An 18,577-nucleotide genomic window follows, 5' to 3' on the forward strand; every position below is an offset into this window, starting at 1 on the left:
GTGAGGTAAACCACTGGTCAGGGCAGGCAAAGTGTTGAACGGTGTGCATAGCGATCAGGGAAGGCGTCTGGAGAGACAGGAAGGGCCAGCCAGGAGCAGGGGCAGGGAAGATCATTTTTGGTAGAGGGAATAACAGGATTATGGTTCCAAGGGAAGAAAGGGTTAGGGATGTGCGTTGAAATCAGAGCAATATAGAAATTCAGTCAAAAATGAAGGTAGCGGGACGCCTGGGTGGCTCAGTTGGTTAAGCGGCTGCCTTCGGCTCAGGTCATGATCCCAGCGTCCTGGGATCGAGTCCCACATCGGGCTCCTTGCTCAGCGGGGAGCCTGCTTCTCCCTCTGCCTCTGCCTACAACTCTGTCTGCCTGTGCTCATGCTCTCTCTCTCTCTCTTTCTAGCAAATAAATAAATAAAATCTTTAAAAAAAAAAATGAAGGTAGCACTTGATGAGACAAGAAAGTAAAAAAGTGCTGAACCCTGCAAAACCATGATATAGAAATCACCCTTAATACCAAGAGAAATGGAAAACCATCAAGAGATTTTAAGCTTAGGAGCGACAAGGACTAATTTATATTTTAAAAAGTCCCTGTAGAATGACTTGTTTGGAGAGGGCAGTTGAGGAAGTGAGGACCCAACTGGAAAGCTACTGTCCTGTTTCTGATGGCAGATGACAGTGCTGGGGCCTGGGTTTCAGGAGGGGAGACGGGGAAGTGAGCAGATGGGAAAGTGCACCTGGGTAATGGAAGTGCGAGGACTTGTGGAGGCATGGAGTCTTGGGAGGGGATACTTGAGAGAATACTCAGGAAGGCTTTCTAATTTTCAAAATGGAAGACAATTATCTTTGAAAATTCAAGATAAACATAGGATCCTATTTTATGCCTCAACTAATGGGGATTTCATTTCCATATGTTTGTAACATGCTGATTTCTTCAAGACTGTTTGCCAGTTAAGTATATTTGATATTTCTATAGGTCATTAAGTAAAATATTTTATGTAGCATATGGAAAAAATGAACATTTAGCATACCAATAAATTTTTACGGAAATCTTAATCTTTTACTGGATGGAAATAGAAATTTACTCCCACAGTTTGCTTTCTTTTTAGTTTGCCAAGTTCTACAAAATTTTCTTGAAAAAGACAAAATATACATTCTTTCAGCAAATCACACATATTCTCTTTTATCTGTGATTCACTGACTTTCTGAACTATTATTGAGATATTTTTGATTTGGTGTTAATGAAAATCAATAAATGTCATATACTTTCCTAAGTTGTTTAAAAAAAAATGGTAATATCATTATAGATAATCTTTCTCTCCAGCCCTGCTTCCCTGTTGCAGATTTCTGGTCCCACCGGGCAGAGTTGGGACCATTTTATATACTTTATAAGGGGGTGTGGTTATCACTTTACCACACTAATAAAATTGCTTCTTATGAGGATTCTTTTATCAAAGCCAATTAAATAGGGCTAATAAAATACTCAAAATAATTTAAATAATCACCGAGTGGTGGTTATTATGGATAGTAGAGGCACAAAGCAAGAACTTCAAGCTTTATGTGTTGTAGTTATATTTTTAAATGGCATCAAATACTTCTTGTTATACATTCTCATTTACATTTTGGGAACCCAAATGTGTTTCCTGTTTTTCTTTTAACAGGAAAATTAAAGTGTATAATGTTCATTAGAAATAATAACGAGAGATGTCAGAAGATGAAAAATGATGTGGTCTCTCTCATTTAAGTATATTGACAAAAAAATTCTCTCTTCAATTTTATTAGTTTAAAAATGTTTCATCTTTTTATATATAACTTAATAAAAAGTAATTGTTTTTTTAATCTAAGGGATTTCTAATAACTAGTTTTCAGAATTGTCAGATGTAACATGTTTATTTCAAGTAATTTCTTTAGCTTTAATTCTGGAACATCTTGTTTCCCAGACAGAAAAATAGACTGTATTCTTAAGGGCTAGACAAATATAAAATTAGGCCACATTAGCATGTATTTCACATGAGAAACTACGGTGATTTGATTTGATGCTTCTAGGGGCCATCAAGTATTCCTTGCTTTAGTGACAGAAATGTCAAAGAACTCTACAAAAGCTACATAAGGAGCTTTTCTCCCATGATGCAAAGAGGATGGTCTTTTTGACTTATTGCAGAGAAAGTCTTATTTGATTTTAGTATGTAGTATAGAATTTGTTTTATGAAAAGTTACATTTTATTCCAGTAAAATTAGTTGTGTAATATATGAATGTGATGTATGAATGTGGTATAATTTAATAAATAATAAGTGTGGTATAATTTATACAAACATATACAAATAAGGTATGAATGTGGTATAATTTAATAAATTACTCACAAAGCTACATTTGAGGTACACTAGGCATTCAAAAGTCTGCTTTTAGTCTTTTCTTTCTAAAAAATATTTAATTTATTTATTTGCAAGAGAGAGAGAGCACACAAGCTGGGGGAAGAGCAGAGGGACAGGGACAAGCAAACTGCCTACTGAAAAGGGAGCCCGACATGGGGCTCAATCCCAGGACCCCAGGATCATGACCTGAGCTGAAAGCAGACACTTAACTGATTGAACCACCCAGGCATCCCAGTCTTTATGTCAATTTAAAAGAAATGAAAGTAATAAACCCAGGACAAAACATTTTTGTTAAGGCAAATTTATAACGATGTTCTAAATTTCCTCATTCTGGGTATACTTACAATTGCAGTGTTCCTCAATAAGTAAAATGTTTGGCTTATATAACTTTGAGATGGTAAGTATATCTCCTACCTTCCAAATTTTATTATCTTGAAATACTAACAATTTCACTTACCTCTCTACAAAAATTCCAGCTTGAACAGCATGCACAATGCTTCGAAATTTTGGCTTTTCCTCAGATTTCTTTTTCATCATCCCCATTTTCCGTGTGAAGGTGGACGCCAGCCAGTCCCGTACTTCCGATGGGACCGAGTCTGTCTGAATGTCACTGAGTTCATCTTCAGTATCCAGCAGTCTTCTACAAAAATTTATACCAATTAAACTTTAGGAAAAAGTGAAGAAAAACCTGATAATAAACAAACATTGCAATGGGATTGAAAATATAGCAAATCACTCTCTGGTCATCCCTTAGTATGAGCTACTTAAAAAAAAAAAATAATTGGATTAACATTTGAAAAACTCTGAATTTCTCAAATTGATCATCTTCTGAAGGCCAGCACTAATGGAGTTGAGCATTTGCAGCTTTCCAAATGAGATACTGTCATACTTGTCTGGAGATACAAATTCATATACTATTCTAGTCATGAAGAGAACTAAAATAGAGAAGAAAGTTCATAAACAGATGTCTGTTATTAAAGGAGGCAACTGGACTGGAAAGAAAACAAGGAGTAGAAGTTATCAAAGTCGTCTTATATTTGCTAGTCATGCATATATACAATGCAGCTAGCACAGGCTGCTTGCATAAGGCCTTGGAGTCTACAGGTGATTCACACGTATTATTTCATTTGAATGCTATTTCTAAATTGTAGGAAAATAGGACATCAAGTACTCTAACATTCATTATGAGATCAACATCACAGATTAAAAAGTGAAGAAAAAAAGATAAACAGATTGTTTTGAAAACTCATGTTAGATGACAGGGCCAGTGGAAGTGGAAGAGAAACACTCCAAGTTAAGGGCAGATGCTATCTTGAGGGTGGACATCAGCTGGCCAAGGAAATCAAATACATCAGTGGGGAAGTGAACAGGAAGTGAAACGACTGCACCATCCTATCTTCTAGAAGCTCCAGATAGACCACACTGCCCGGACCGGTGGGTGTAGTACCTATCGTTGAGGCTGGTCAGCTCCAGTGATCCAGAACTTCCTAAAGGTCTGAACTGGGAAGACCATGTGAAAGCCTCCCCACAAACGATAAAAACATTCCACAGAGCAATTGAGCTTTGCCTCCAGGAAGAACACAGGCCACCTCTGTCTGTCACCTGACTTTGTTAATTCCCTATCTGTGCACCAGTTTAATAACTCAGAGCTAATTTTAGCGCACTTTGGTTTTGGCTTTGGGGTTCCATTCGCCCCAAGTAAATCTCTTTGTACAGGGTGAATCCCCAGGATCATAAGCTGATGGAAGGAAGACAGAATGATACTGCGTGCTAAAGCCTCCAAAACAAGTCACACCATCTTGAGTGGGCAGGGACCAATAAAAGGGCAAAAAAGGTAGAAAGCCCATCCACAGCACCCAATACTACCAAGAACAGTCTCAAAAGGTTATATGATGACCTCTATGTGCTGCTCTTTTCTAGAAACATTTAGAGCACAGACAATTGCCAATATTTACAAATGCGGTTTTGAAATGCCTTATGACACAATATATCAACTTCAGTGCTGGAGTTACAAAACTACAGGTATACATATGAAGATACAAGAGCCTTGCATAATTGGAAGTTAATACTGATTAATACTTTGTATCTTTTTTAACTTTCTTTTGGAACTTACGTTTGGGTGGTTTTGATTTACGCTTAATACACTGACATTGGAACGCAAAGCAAAATAATTTTTTTAGCATTTTGTCCATATTAAATTGGATCATTTAGCCCATTGCATCAAGACACTACACTACATGGTCTGAAAATTCAGGGCTTATGCCCTTTCTATTACTTCTTATCTAGTGATCAAATAAAAACGCAGAACAGGACAGGTGGAATGGGAACCATTGTGCTATAATCCTGGGATGTCATGGAGCTCCAAGAATTCTCCTGCTGCCTTGTTTTATCAGCTACTTCAAGTAGAATGACAGACACACATTGTGTTGGTGGTCAATTAATGTTGATATCTTTAAGGCTGTATGTTCTAAACTCATAAGTCATCTAAGACATATCATCAACAAAATCAGCATATGGAAATGATCTGTCAAATACAGATATGAGACTTAGGAGTCTGATAATATGGTAGTTCTTAATCGTGATGCATGATGTCATTCATTAAGAAGGAATGAAGATATAATCTTGGAGAAAGAGTAATGTGAATTCATTTGTGGTGATAAGAGTATAGGAGGAGTATGTAAAGAGTAAAGCACGAGATAAGCTATTCTATAACTAAAAGCAAATTTTGAAAAAGCAACCAATACCTCTTCAATGGTTAATTTTATATTGTAATCATGGCTAGGGTATGGTGCCAGTTATTTTGTTAAACATCAGTCCAAGTGTTGCTGTCAAGGTGTTTTTTAGATGCGATTGTCATGTAAATCAGTAGACTTTGAGTAAAGCACATTACCTTCCATAAGGTGAGTGGGCCTCATCCAATTAATTAAAGGCCTTAAGAGATAAAACAGAGATTCCCTTAAGAGGAAGGAATTCTGCCTTCAGACTGCTTTCAGACTAAAGATTGTTAATATTTACTCCTGCCAGAATTTCCAGCCAGGGGCAGCCTGTTCTGAAGATTTCCATCTTCCTAGCCCCCATAATCACATGAATGAATTCCTTGAAATTAATTTCAATCTCTCTCTCTCTCTCCCTCTCTCATCCTCTCTTTCTAATAATATAAAGGCTAAGGATATATAGATATAGATATATAGAAATAGATATATATATATATAGATATATAAATATAGATATATAGAGATATATGCTATATATGTAATATATATAATGAGGAAGAATATTTTTATCATTCATGAACACTATGTGGTAACTATCAGCTTGGATTATAAATCTGATAGATGACAAAGGCACAACTCTGCATTATATTAATAATTCACTTAATAGAGCACATCACTTATCCTTCTGGTTGTGAAATATAAAAATCATTTGCAGGGCACTAAAATGCCTTTTTAGCTATTACAGATATAATACCAAACTGTCTTTTCATGTATTAATAGCTCTTTTTTTAATTGCTGAATCATAATTTATTGTGTGGATATCCAGTTTGCTTATATACTCAGCCATGGTCATCTTACTTGCTTCCAAGTTCTGACAATTACAAAAAAGCTGTTACAAATAGTTGTATGCAGACTTTTCCAGACTTTCATTTGTGTAAATGCCAAGGACCACAATGGTTGGATTGCATAGTAAGAGTATGTTTTGTTTTTTAAAGAAATTTCCAAACTATCTCCCAAGGTGGCTGTACCATTTTGCATTCCTACCACCAATGAATGAGAGAGAGGCCAAGCCACCATCATCTCTCTCCTGGCCTACTGCAGTAGCCTCCTTCCGGTCTCCCAGTTCTTGTCCTGAACCCCTTCAGTCTCTTCCTTCTGCAGCCAAATTGCCTCTTTTAAAGTATGAGTCAGACCTTATCAATGCCTAATTCATTAAGTCCTATGTAGCTCATCACAAGCCCTGTCTCTACCTTCATCTCTTAACTGGTTTCCCCTTACATATTTTGTTCCAGCAGTACTGACCTCCTTGCTGTGCTCAACTCTCCCAGGCTTGCTTCTGCTCCAGGGTCTCTGCACTTGCTGTGTTGGCTTTGCTTAGACTCTCTTACCCTATTGGGGGTGGGGGGGATTATTTTCTCACTGTATTCAGGGAAAGAAGGCTTCCCTGATCCCTCACACCAACTAAACTAGCGAACACCTCTATTCTGTCTTTTTGTCCTACTATCGACTTATTAGCACTTACCATTACTTGATACCATGTTGTATGTTTACTGGTTTGTTTATTCATTCTATGTTTCATCCACTAAACCGTAAAGACTTTGGGAGCGGAGAGTTGGTCTCTTTTTGAGTATTGTTGTATCACCGGCACCCACAACATTGCATGGCACAGAGCAGGAGATGAACATGTTTCTACTGAATGTCTAGGAAACATCTAGAGGTATTTACACTAAACTTGCAAGTGATTACTTTTGAGGAGTAGAGTTAGGATGGGGATGGTAGAAGAGACTTTGGAGTCCTATATTATTTGACTGATAATCAGCAGCAGCATCCTGGGAGTGAATTCACTATTGTCCATCATCCCCTTCATTGCCTTTAGGATAATTTGCCTTTGAATAACCCCTTTACAATTCTTTGAAGTAAATTACAGGGCAACATGAACACTTGGTGTGGAAAAGACATTAAACATTTTTTATGGCATTTTGAATTATAGGCACAGTAAAAAGAAATTTTAAAAATTGTACACACCGTTTGCATGCCTTTAGCCCAGGAAGTCAGTATTTCTGTTAAATACTAACTCTTTTAGACTCATTTCTCTAGTAGAGTTAGTAAGACATTCCTAAGGAAGCTATAAATAGTTGTAGCAGATTTACTAAGATAATTATTTTCCAGTTTGGAGAAAAGAAACTTGAAAGACATGTGAGTAAAAACCTAAATATAAACAAATTTAAAAAAAACCAACACACCTAATGGCACGTATTTCTCCACACTCCTCTATGTCTCTCTCTTCTCCCTTTTATTCTCCCTTTCTCTGGTACCTGCCTTATACTCTCTGTCTTCCTGCCTCTGAGTACTATAAGGACTCTTCGGGTTTCATTGGATCGTGCTACATAGGGCAGAAGCAGAACTATAGTATAATATGGAATAATAATCCTGACTTTTGCTAGAGAATTATAAACAGTTTTCCTATACATCTATTTGAGACATGTGAAAATATCTGAATATTTACAGAAAATTATGTCACAGGGAAAACATGTAAGACTATGTTGTCCCCTCATTTCATTTTTGAAATAAATTTGTGCAAGTAGGTTTGATAAAATAGGATCTCAAATACTGTAATTAATTTTACTTTCAAAATATCCAAGAGCTCAATTACTCTTCACACTAATGTTAGATGGCAGAGTAAGCATAATTGCTTATATCATGAGTGCTCTTAAAAAATAAAAACTTTGTTTTTAAGAATCTTAGAACATGAAACATAGTCACCGGTGCATCTTCCTTAGGAATTCTTAAAATGCACTGCATAGAAAGTAAATGATAAGGAGTATATGTGTAAAATGTTATCACTGTTGACCTCTGAGAAATCCTTCCTCTGATATAACGTTTTCTCTCTCTCTTTCTTTCTTTCTTTCTTTCTTTCTTCCTAGTCCTAAGAGGGTCAATAAAGCAGAAAGTTAAGTGTCTCTAAACATGAGCTAAGGGTAGATGGGGGGCCAGGGAGCTGTGAAAACTGACCATCCATCCATTCAGTGCTCAACTGATTCTTGGAAGCTATTTATACCCCAAATTTTCTCTTGAAATGAGATGACACAACTCCCAAAGGGCTTATATTTTGAACTAGAAAATTTTTAGGGGAAGGGAATAAAGAAGGAGGCGGCCACAGAAGGAAAGGTCATGAGATTTTGACTTTTACAATTATAACAGTGAAAATATTTCTGTCCACAGTAGACTCTTAGAAAATGGTTATACCAGTGTACCCACCACAGTTATTTCTAGGCAACTGGTGCCCACATTTACACCTACTGAGTGTTAAGATTCAAGTGCTGGTTGCAATTAGAAACTGGCTTCTTAGGTTTGAAATTTTCTTTTTCCTGCTTTACTCTTCCTATAAAGGATACATTTCAATAAGCCACTAAATCATTCACTCTGCCCCTAATATTTGCTGGGCCCAGGAAGGGGCACATTTCTCCCAAATACCATATAATTAAATATTTTAAAGTTATGTATCAAATGAATGAATTATTAAATGTGTTCTGCCCTCTTACCTTTTAATAAGTTTCATAAAAGCCTGGCAAATTGAGTTTGACTTGAGAGTTCTCAGCTCCTTGCATGACAAGGCTGGGCCAGCTGGCTGTGGCTGTCCCTCTGCACCCACCTAACCTCCTGCCCAGGCCTTACTCTCTAAGTAGTAGACCCCTGCAGCCTCCCTCATCACTCTCATCAACCTGCCCAGCTTTGAAAGCGGCTGCTTCTTGGTCATTTTTTAGAGGTGACGGGGTACACATATCAGTAGTGTTCTGGCCCCCACAGGAAGAAAGACTTGGGGAAGAAACCTGTTAAGATTTAGGAGATAGACTAGGGGACCTTTAGGCAGAGAATTCTGAGATCTCAGTGTCCAGGATATGGGAGAGGAGCACAAAGGGGAGGGTGGGGAATTCCATAGTCCATAGAGGGAGTAGGGCGTGGGTTTCAAGTTGTTCTTGGCTTGAAGACTTATCACCCCATGGGGAGGGTCACAACAAAAATGAGCCATCGTTGAGTACTCTAAAATGAGGGGCAGTGTCCAGGGAAGCAGTTATACTGGGCCTGGGCTAGGGATGGTAGTGAACTCAGGCATAGTAAATATCTTTCAAGTGAGCCCTCCAGGGATGGCTGGGGGAATTAAGAGAAGTTGCTCATTTTGCAGTGTGGATATTTTTGGGGGCAAGTGGTTCCCACATAGGCAAATCTATTTGTGTTATTTCTTTGATGAGCACATATCTGTGATCTGAGCCGACTGCGGTCCTCCACCAAAAAACAAACAAAACAAACAAAGAAACAAACAAAAACAACTAAAATCAAACCAAATCAAACCACACCAAAACCCTAAGAGCAATACTAAAGCTTCACTCAGACCTCAGTTATCTTAGGATAGACAGAGATGTGAATGCTGCTAACTTCTTTACCACTATGAATCAGGCCAGAGCTTTATCTCTTTTAATCCTCACAATACCACCATGAGGAAAATCCAACTATTATCTGTACCCTTATTCTACTGATACAGACACTTTAGGGATTTGCTCCAAGTCATACAACCAGGAGGGACCACGCCATGTTTGAACTCAAGTCTGATCTCGGAGTTTGAGTTTTTAGCTGCTCACCTATCCTTTACCTCAAATGCATGTTTTCTTACTAGGAACCCAGACTACTTTCATATTCAGGAGATACTAATATGAGTAATCATTATTTTCTTTCCTATTTCTACCATGAAATTTAGGGTTAAAAATAATTGATCTTAAAAAAAAAAATTCTTAAGGGAATTTGGCCCACCAGGGAATATTTGGTTGGAGGAAGCTCAAATTTATTTTTCAGGACTGGTATGTTGAATCATTCTCTGATAGAGAAATATATCCGTATGTTAGTAGAATTTCAGGGTACTTTGAATTACAATAAATTAAATAAATGTCAGAATGAGAAAAGGTGATACATTCAAAATGCTATTGTGACTTGTCAGTAACCTGCTTCCTGAGTGTGAAATACACTTGAATTAATTCTTCCAGGCTACCACCCAAGCACATTCATTCATTCATTCATTCATTTGTTCCTTTGTATTTATTCCTTATCTTGTTCCAAAAAGGATTTAAGATGGCAGGCTTATAAATTTATTTCAATAATTTTTGTTGTTACTATTGTTGTTTTGGCAGTTTTCTTTCCTTCTTCTCTCTATGTGATAACTTTGTTCATTTGTTTTTATTAGTCCTTTTTTCCTTTTTTTGTGAACTGTGAAAAGATGACCATTACATTCGAGTGACTATTAAGACTGCACATTTGCTGGGGACAAGTATGGGGAGACAAGGTAGTTATGCTGACCTTAGCTTAAGTTTCAAGAGGCAAATCTTGGCTAAAACAAGACTAGCTAAGTAAAATGTTAAAGTTTGATGCCATTTTTTTTTTTTTTTCAAGTTAAGGCCTAAGAAGGGCTCTATGCCTCCTCTGTACCCACCCAGAAGCAGAGGCCTAGGCAGAGGAGGTTCCGTCCTCTAGGACAGGCAGAAGGGGCTAGGAGAATGTTGCAGGAGGAGTCTGAGAAGGAGTCAAGTTCCTTGGACAGGTGGGATTCAGCTTGTCCTTTTGGAGTCAGTTGGGAGGTGGAAATGGAGGTAATGGGTGAAGCAAAAAACTACTCTAGGTCTGCCTGATGACTCTTGGCTTCCCACCAGAAAGTGCTCTTCACTCAAAAATATCTTTGAAAACATGCCATTAGTCACAAAGCTTCATATTCCATTAATTACTAAATTTTTTGATTAATAAGCATCTTCTGTGGTTAGGAAAACTGCCTCTGGAGTCAAACTCCTGGCTTCATCGCCTGTTTGCTTTGTGGTCTTGGGAAATGTGCTTTATCCTACCCGAGTCTCGGTTTCTTTGTCAGTAAAAGAGAAATGATAATAATATATCCTTAGGGGTGGAGTTGTGAGGATAGAATGGCTAAATGCACAGAAAGCAGTTAGAAAAATGTCTGTACAAAGAAAGTCCTCAAAGAACCCCAGTTACTTACACATCTGCATGAGTTAGTCTCAGCAGATTTCTATGTCTGACATGAAGGAAAAAGAGAGTGTCCTTCCATGGGGATGGAAGTGTTTGAGACATTTTATGGGAAGAAGTTGGTTAAAGTGACTTTGGAGAGCCAAGAACAATGTAAAGATTCTATGGATCATAAAGAAATAGTGGGAGGAATCTCCAAAAATAACATTTTACTTACTTCAAAAATTTACCTAGTAAAATAGGCAAATTCGTAGAGACAAAAAATAAAACAGAGTTTTCCAGGGGCTGAGAGGAGGAGGAGAATGGCAGTTATTGTTTGATGGGTATAGGGTTTATTTTGGGATGATGAAAAAGTTCTGGAAGTAGAGAATGGAAATGGTAGCACAACATTGCAAACGTACTTAATTCCGCTGAATTGTACCTTTAAAACGTTAAAATGGTAGCTTTTATGTTATGTACATTTTATCACAACACAACAGTATCTACCTAGTATTGGTCTCCCTGCCCTGTTTTCCAGGGAGTAGATATGTTATCTTTTCCAATCAGAGAAGTGAGACATAAGAGAAGGGCATTCTGTTCTTCATCTAATTGTGCATCATTCCAAAGATTGCTAAGAGTGCTAGGGTGGAGGAAAGGGTGACTGGCAGGCTACAGATGAAGCCTAAGGGCCTTTAGTTTCACAGATCTGGGAGAAGTGATCACACCGCAAATCAAAGGATGGGCCTGTCTCCCCTGTGCCCAAGACCTGCTGCTCTGAGACACAGCTCATCTCGGTTTCAGCACCTCTTACTACTCCTGTCTGATGATGGAATTTCCTGGTTGAAGGAGGCATTTTGGCACAAGACCATCTCATATGCCACATGGGATAATATTTAGAATGGTTAGAATTCTAATCATTACACTTCTAACATTTGTGTCTCTTTTTTGTAGCCTCATTTTGACATCTTCCAGCGCAGGGGTTCTCAAAGTGTGGTTCGTGGACCAGCAGGATCAGCAACACTTGGGAACTTCAAGACTCTGCTCCAACCAATTAAAGGAGAAACTTGGGGCAGTGGAGCCCGTCACTCTGAACAAGCCCTCCAGGTAACTCTCAGGAGTGCTAAAGTTTGAGAAATGCTCTCATCCATTCACAGCTTGCCTATTACCCAAATATCTCTGCCAAGAAAATGAGATTCAGCTGTATTCTGTTACATGGCGTTAGCAGCACTGCTTATTTCCATAGGCCCATTATTTCACTCTCTGAGATGAAGAGTGTTGGGGAACTATCGACAAAAGTACCAGCAGGAGAATCTCCATAAAGGTATCTTCATTAATGAATATCTTATATTGATGTTACGAATGAGAATATCTGTATGTTACTTAATTGCAAAATAGAAAAGTTGGTTTCTCAGCTGAGTTGGGGGGTGGAACATGGTACTTAGAAGAACTGCAGTGAATCTGAAGACAGGAGTGTAAGAGAAGACAAAGAATATATTTCTTTCTAAACCAAGGAGGCCAAAAATACAACCAGAATGACAAGAAGGAGCAAACAATACCCAAACAGAATAGAAAAATAATTATCATTGTATATATAGATTGTCCTTCATAAATATTTGTTGAACAAGTGATGTATAAAAACATAGGCAGAGAATCTCTAGTCTTAATGGTTGTTCAACAAAGTCATGTTTTGTTTGTTTTGATGCATGTTATATATGTTAACATTTTCAATCAGGCCCTGCTCCATGTGTGAAAAGATGATATCCTAAAATGTTTTTTTAAAATATTTGCTGTTACCCTGTGGCACTTTGTCCATATAGTCAGCCAAGATTTCATTCACTGACTCAAGTTCTATGTGAAACACAATTACTTAAAGGGAGAAAACTCCTGTTCCTGGACTTAACTTTTCCAATTCCAGTTCCCATGGAAGGCAGAAAGGCCCAGGTAAGGACAACGGAAGAATGCATAAGTCAGAGCAGAGTTTCCATTCCCAGGACTGTGCACAGATGCCCTTGGTTAAACAAGAGGAGTCGGGAAGGAAGACAGAAGTGATCTTGAGAAGGATCACTGAATCCTGCCTGACTTCTCCAAACTAAGGAAAACCCTGAGGGGAGTGACAACATGCCCCAGATAAACTCCCAGGATCCTGGAATAGAAGACAGCCGGATGCCCCACCCTACCTTGGGCCCCTGCTTCTGCGTGGAATGGGAGGACAGCAAGATCCCAGGGCAGAGCTGGTGGGTGTGTGTCAGGAAAGACAACCTCAAAGATGATGGTGACTCAGAGCAGACTTGACGGAGATGGAGGTGAGAGAAAAGTGAGGGACAGTAGATGAGGCAATCTACACTTTGGAGGTAGGCTTGCTGATAAAATATGGTAAAGAATGAGGAAATATTGTCTTTAATGAGAAAAATCTTAAGTATCTGACTTCCTAGTACTTGGTACTTGCCCAAGGATCACCTGTTGTTGTTAGGCTGTCTCATGGAATCAATAGGTTTTGTGGGCTACCTCAGAAACGGAAGCAACCTATTACCTTGTTTTACAGGAAAACAGAATGTGAATTCTAAGTAGCTAACTCAGAAAGCAAACTTTTGTGTTAGGACTTCTTCTTAGGGTAAGACCACTCCTTGGATGTATTAGAGATTAAGAATTTGAGCTTTGAAACAAGGCAGACCTATGTGGCTGTTAGGATGCTCTCAACAGCACATGACATCAACCCCAACCTCCAGCAGCAAAAATAATAGGGAGATTTACTGTTTTCCTTAAGAAGAAAACTAAAGGTATGTTGACTCCATGAAGGGCTTTTTAAAAATCAGCAGGTCGATAACATCAAGGACTTAGGTTCTTCCATCTCTATACTATCACCTTTAGTGTTACATTTAGCTTTGTGCTTATGGCAAGATGGTTGTATCAGTTTTAAGCCTCACACTCAGATACAGCAAAACCCAGATGCACAGGACTTCCATTTTATGGAGAGGAAAGAGGAAAGAGGAAAGAGGAAAGCAGTCTTCGTTTTATATTCCATTAGCCAGAATTGCATCATGTATCCATACCTAAACTCTTTGGTTAGGGAATCAGAGGCTAATTAGTGGTTTAAATCAATCAGGATTTCACTTATTGTGACCCTGGGCCTGGGACTGATCTTCCCTGAATCACTTGTCTTTGCAGAGGAAAGTGAATAATTGGAAAAAAAAAAAAAAAGGTTTTGTTGGCAAGGAAGAAGAGTTAGGGTTGGATTTAAGTTTGAACTTGTCTCTGACACTTAATAATCATATGACCCTGAGCAAGTCCATTTACTTTCTTCATGCCTCAAGTTTCTTAACTTTATAGTGGAAATAATATAAACATCTAATTCATATGATTTTTTGAGAATTATGTACAATCAAAAATGGAAGATGCATAATATTTTGCCTTGGCTATAGTTAGTTGTCAAACAATCTTAGTTGTTATTAATATCATTGTTAGGAAAGAATAATACTTAAATTTATATTTTTCTTTTTAAAATGATATCATTTACTTATTTGAGAGAGGGTACGAGCACAAGTGGGGGTAGAGGGGCAGAGGGAGAGGGAGAAGCAGACTCTTCACTGAGCAGGGAGCCCATGTGGGGTTGGATCCCAGGACCCTCACAATATAACCTGAGCTGAAGGCAGACATTTAACCAACTGAGCCACCCAGGTGCTCCTAAATTTATATCTCTTTCAAATCTAGTAAATATTCATTTATATTTTTCTAACGCCAAATTTCACAAACAGTAAGATCTTATATAATACATGGAGCTTTTCCTTGTTAGTCATCTCTCCAAAGATCTGGTCAGATTTTTTTTTCCCTTTTCACTAGTGAGGCTGTTTTTGAAAGTTTGTAGAAAGTAACATACCACAGATGGACGGAAAATATGAAAATCAACCGAAATGTACTGCCACTTTTTCTAAGCCTGGTTTTCACACTCCATGCACAGGGTGAGAACAGCCTACAAACACAGCACTCCAAACAACCACCCCTCCCTACAACTCACACCATAAAAATGGAGTTCATAAAAAATCAGAATTTGCTTTTTAGTGATTCACTGAACTCCAGCAGTGTCTTAGCACATCCCCTTTAAATTGATTTCCTGGGACGCCTGGGTGGCTCAGTTGGTTAAGCAGCTGCCTTCGGCTCGGGTCATGATCCCAGTGCCCTGGGATCGAGTCCCACATCGGGCTCCTTGCTCATCGGGGAGCCTGCTTCTCCCTCTGCCTCTGCCTGCCATTCTGTCTGCCTGTGCTTGCTCTCTCTCCCTCTCTCTCTCTCTCTGACAAATAAATAAATAAAATCTTTAAATTGATTTCCTCCCGGACTCCTCCAAATAAAAGCGACCTAAAATATACAAGAGCCCATATCTATAAATGATCCCTCATTAGCCAATGATAAGCAGCTCCCTCCTGTCATCTTGCTGGTGACCAGAGTAGGCTAGGCATGAGTAGGTCTTTACAACCTTTACAACAACATGAGTAGGTCTTTACAACAAAGGGACTTTGCAACCATGGATAAAACCACAAAATTCCAGGACAGAAATGGGCTGGAGACTTCATCTTCCATGTTAAAAAACCAATGACTAGGGAAAAAGGAAATCAAAGACTCTTGTCTGGAGGCTTATTATTAGTAGGAGCAAAGCCTGGATAGGAGTTTTCAACATTCCACACAAATCCTGATCCAGGTCCCCCGCATGTGTTACTAACATAAACATGTTCATTTTTACTCCAGGGAGGACAAAGTTGTTGTTGTTTAGCAAAGTACTCTCATCCACTACCAATTCTTTGGCATGTGATTTAAATAAAATTGATCTCTTACCTGCCTCATGAGATGCCACTTAAATATCCAACTCCCCTGGACATATTGTTTGAGGGATACATATATTACCTGACTAGAATCAATGAAACATAAAGGTTATGTTTGTTGGAGCCTCTGGGTAAGAAACCCTTTCTCATTCCTATTGGATTTGAGGGTGTGAGGCTATAAATCTTGAAAATACATCGTCCTCTTGCTACCACTCAAAGGATCAAAAGGAGACCATTACAGAACGAATGAAACACGGAGGTCGGTCCCTTGACATCATTTTTGCCCAGAGTCACCTATGCTTATAGTCAGCACTAGCCATCCATGTTTTGGCAGTTAGAGTTTCTTGAAGGTGGTTTGTTTGGGCTTCCTGTCACTTATAATTAAAATAGTCATGAAAAGTGTTCATTAGTCCTTCTCTTCCTGTTCCCTTCTTGCCTGTGCTGGAGCACACATGAGTCAGTGCCATCATCTTGTGCAGGTCTTAGTGACTGACCACAAAGGGATTGCTCTCCATTGTTGCATTAAACCCACTGTTTTATAGCCCATGGTCTATAGTTTGACCATAATTGTCACAGTACTCTTAACCATGCTGAACAACTGAGTTTAAAATAAATAGTAACTGGGGGCCTCAGTGGCTCAGTCAGCTAAGCGTCTGCCTTCAGCCGGGGTTGTCATCCCAGGGTCCTAGGACCAAGCCCCATATCAGGTTCCCTGCTCAGCAGACAGCCTGCTTCTCCCTCTCCCTCTGTTGCTCCCCTGCTTGTGCGCATGTGCTCTCGCTCTCTGTCTTTCAAATAAATAAATAAATAAATAAATAAATAAATAAATATCTTTAAAAAAAATAAATAGTAACTAATCTTTCTGATTTTGCAGTGCTACTTATATTTTGCTTATTTGAAGGGTTTAGCTGTGCATTATTTTCTCCCTCTTTATCTATATATTCCATTTATGCTTGGCTATTTTTCTTTTTTCCTAGGTAACTTCCTAAGGATAACTTTTCACCTAATCTTTCTATAAATATTATTTTTCTTTAACCCACGTATCTCTTCCGCTCTTTGTCTCCAGGCTGATGGAAGCCTTCCATTCTATAAAAAGTATGAAACAAACAGGTAAATGTCCCTACTAATAGATTGTTCTATTTTGGCTTTTTCCTACAGTAGCAAATTCTTAAAAAAATAATCTAATTTCTTCTTGAGCTGTTCTACATTAATTCTTCATACTACCATAATCTGGCCAGCTTTTCTACTGAAACTCCACTCAATGGTTCTCCCTGTGGGATTTGATTTACCATTTTCAGTAACCCAGCTCTCCACTGGCTTTTGGTGCTTCCTATCTTCAGATATGCCTCCTGCTTCTATATCTTCCTATGTCTCCTCTCTGGTAGCTCCATCCCCAACTTTCAATGCTTGCCTTTCTCATATCTGTCCTTGTCTACCCTTCCACTCCACACCTCTATCCGACATTTCATCTTGCCCCTGACTTTGGTTAAGAGGGTTACTTGGTGATCCATACTGAGATGGAACTCCAAGAGAGTTTGAAAGCTTAATGGTTAGAAGAGAGAAAAATGCACATTTGAAAAGTCAAAAAAATAATTTGCTTTTTTTTCTACTGAGGCTTTATTTTACCTTCAGAAAAAGACTGCTCTTTTGTTCTAGGAAAAATATTTTGAATAGATCCATTAACTACACAAAAGTAAGGTGAAGGCCCTACTCTGGCACATAGAAGACTGAGACAGCATGCCTGCAAGAGGTGATCCATCTCTGAACAGTAAGGTACATAGTTGTCCTCATTGGGAGAAGAGCGCGGCTGCAAATTCAGTGTCTAAATATAAATTTAGACTGCATAGTCTTTGAACTTTGTTGATCCTTGAGATGAATGCACAACTTGACATTAATTTTGATAGCCTCCTTCCTTTCTCTTGGTCTTGCAGCTTGAGGTCCTGAACTCAGGGTAGGAAAATATCTTGAAAGGCCCTCCCATAGGTGATGATCAGCTGGCCTCTGGAAGATGGGCTTAGACTTTAGAGGATGCAGATAAATGCCTGGGAGGTGACCTCTATGGAAGGGGTTACATTGTGGGTTCTGAGAGCATGCATCAAGAAGGTCTTATAGCACTTATAGCTGAGTCTGGGGAACTGGACGAAGGCACTGAGCTCATGCTTGGGAGTAGTACCCACCTTGGATTGCTGGATTTGAGGAAACTAGGTGACCTACAGAGGAATAACTCAACAGTCTAAAGCCAGAGAGCTGGCTGGAGAAGAAAGTGTCAGCCAGGAAGGATGGATAAAATAAGTAAACACTCACTGCACGTTCTCAAAAACTTTAGGTTGGGTAACATGTTGAAACAGCAAAGGAATTCCAATTATTGAAATAAAAATATAGCATAAAAAAGTCTGAGACCCCTGTGTTACAATCCCCAAATTCACATCTCAGACATTGTATTTCTGAACTCCAATGCTCATATATCTAGCATGTTCCAGACACTTAAAAAAAAAAATTAAGTCCTTTTGTTAGAAGCCATCCATTTAAGGGGTGCCTGGGTGGCTCATTCCTTAAGCATCTGCCTTCAGCTCAGGTCATGATCCCAGGGTCCTGGGATCCAAGTCCTGCATCAGCCCCCCTGCTTGTGCTTCCTATCTCTCTCTCTCTCTCTCTCTGTCAAATAAATAAATATTTTAAAAAAT

General features: G+C 38.7%; 1 protein-coding gene across 3 annotated transcripts in view; it reads right to left on the reverse strand.

The window, feature by feature from the left end:
- LOC111143001 (phosphodiesterase 1A) overlaps positions 1-18,577 on the reverse strand; it is a 329,203-nt gene that overhangs the window by 67,122 nt on the left and 243,504 nt on the right. For all 3 annotated transcript variants that reach the window (XM_022496402.1, XM_022496393.1, XM_022496411.1), the window contains exon 3: positions 2,826-3,008. In XM_022496402.1, coding sequence (XP_022352110.1) covers positions 2,826-3,008 — 183 coding nt within the window. The remainder of the gene's footprint in view (positions 1-2,825; positions 3,009-18,577) is intronic.

The sequence above is a fragment of the Enhydra lutris genome, unplaced genomic scaffold (assembly GCF_002288905.1).
Source record: "Enhydra lutris kenyoni isolate GAN:26980312 unplaced genomic scaffold, ASM228890v2 scaffoldscaffold1, whole genome shotgun sequence".
Lineage (NCBI taxonomy): Eukaryota > Metazoa > Chordata > Mammalia > Carnivora > Mustelidae > Enhydra > Enhydra lutris.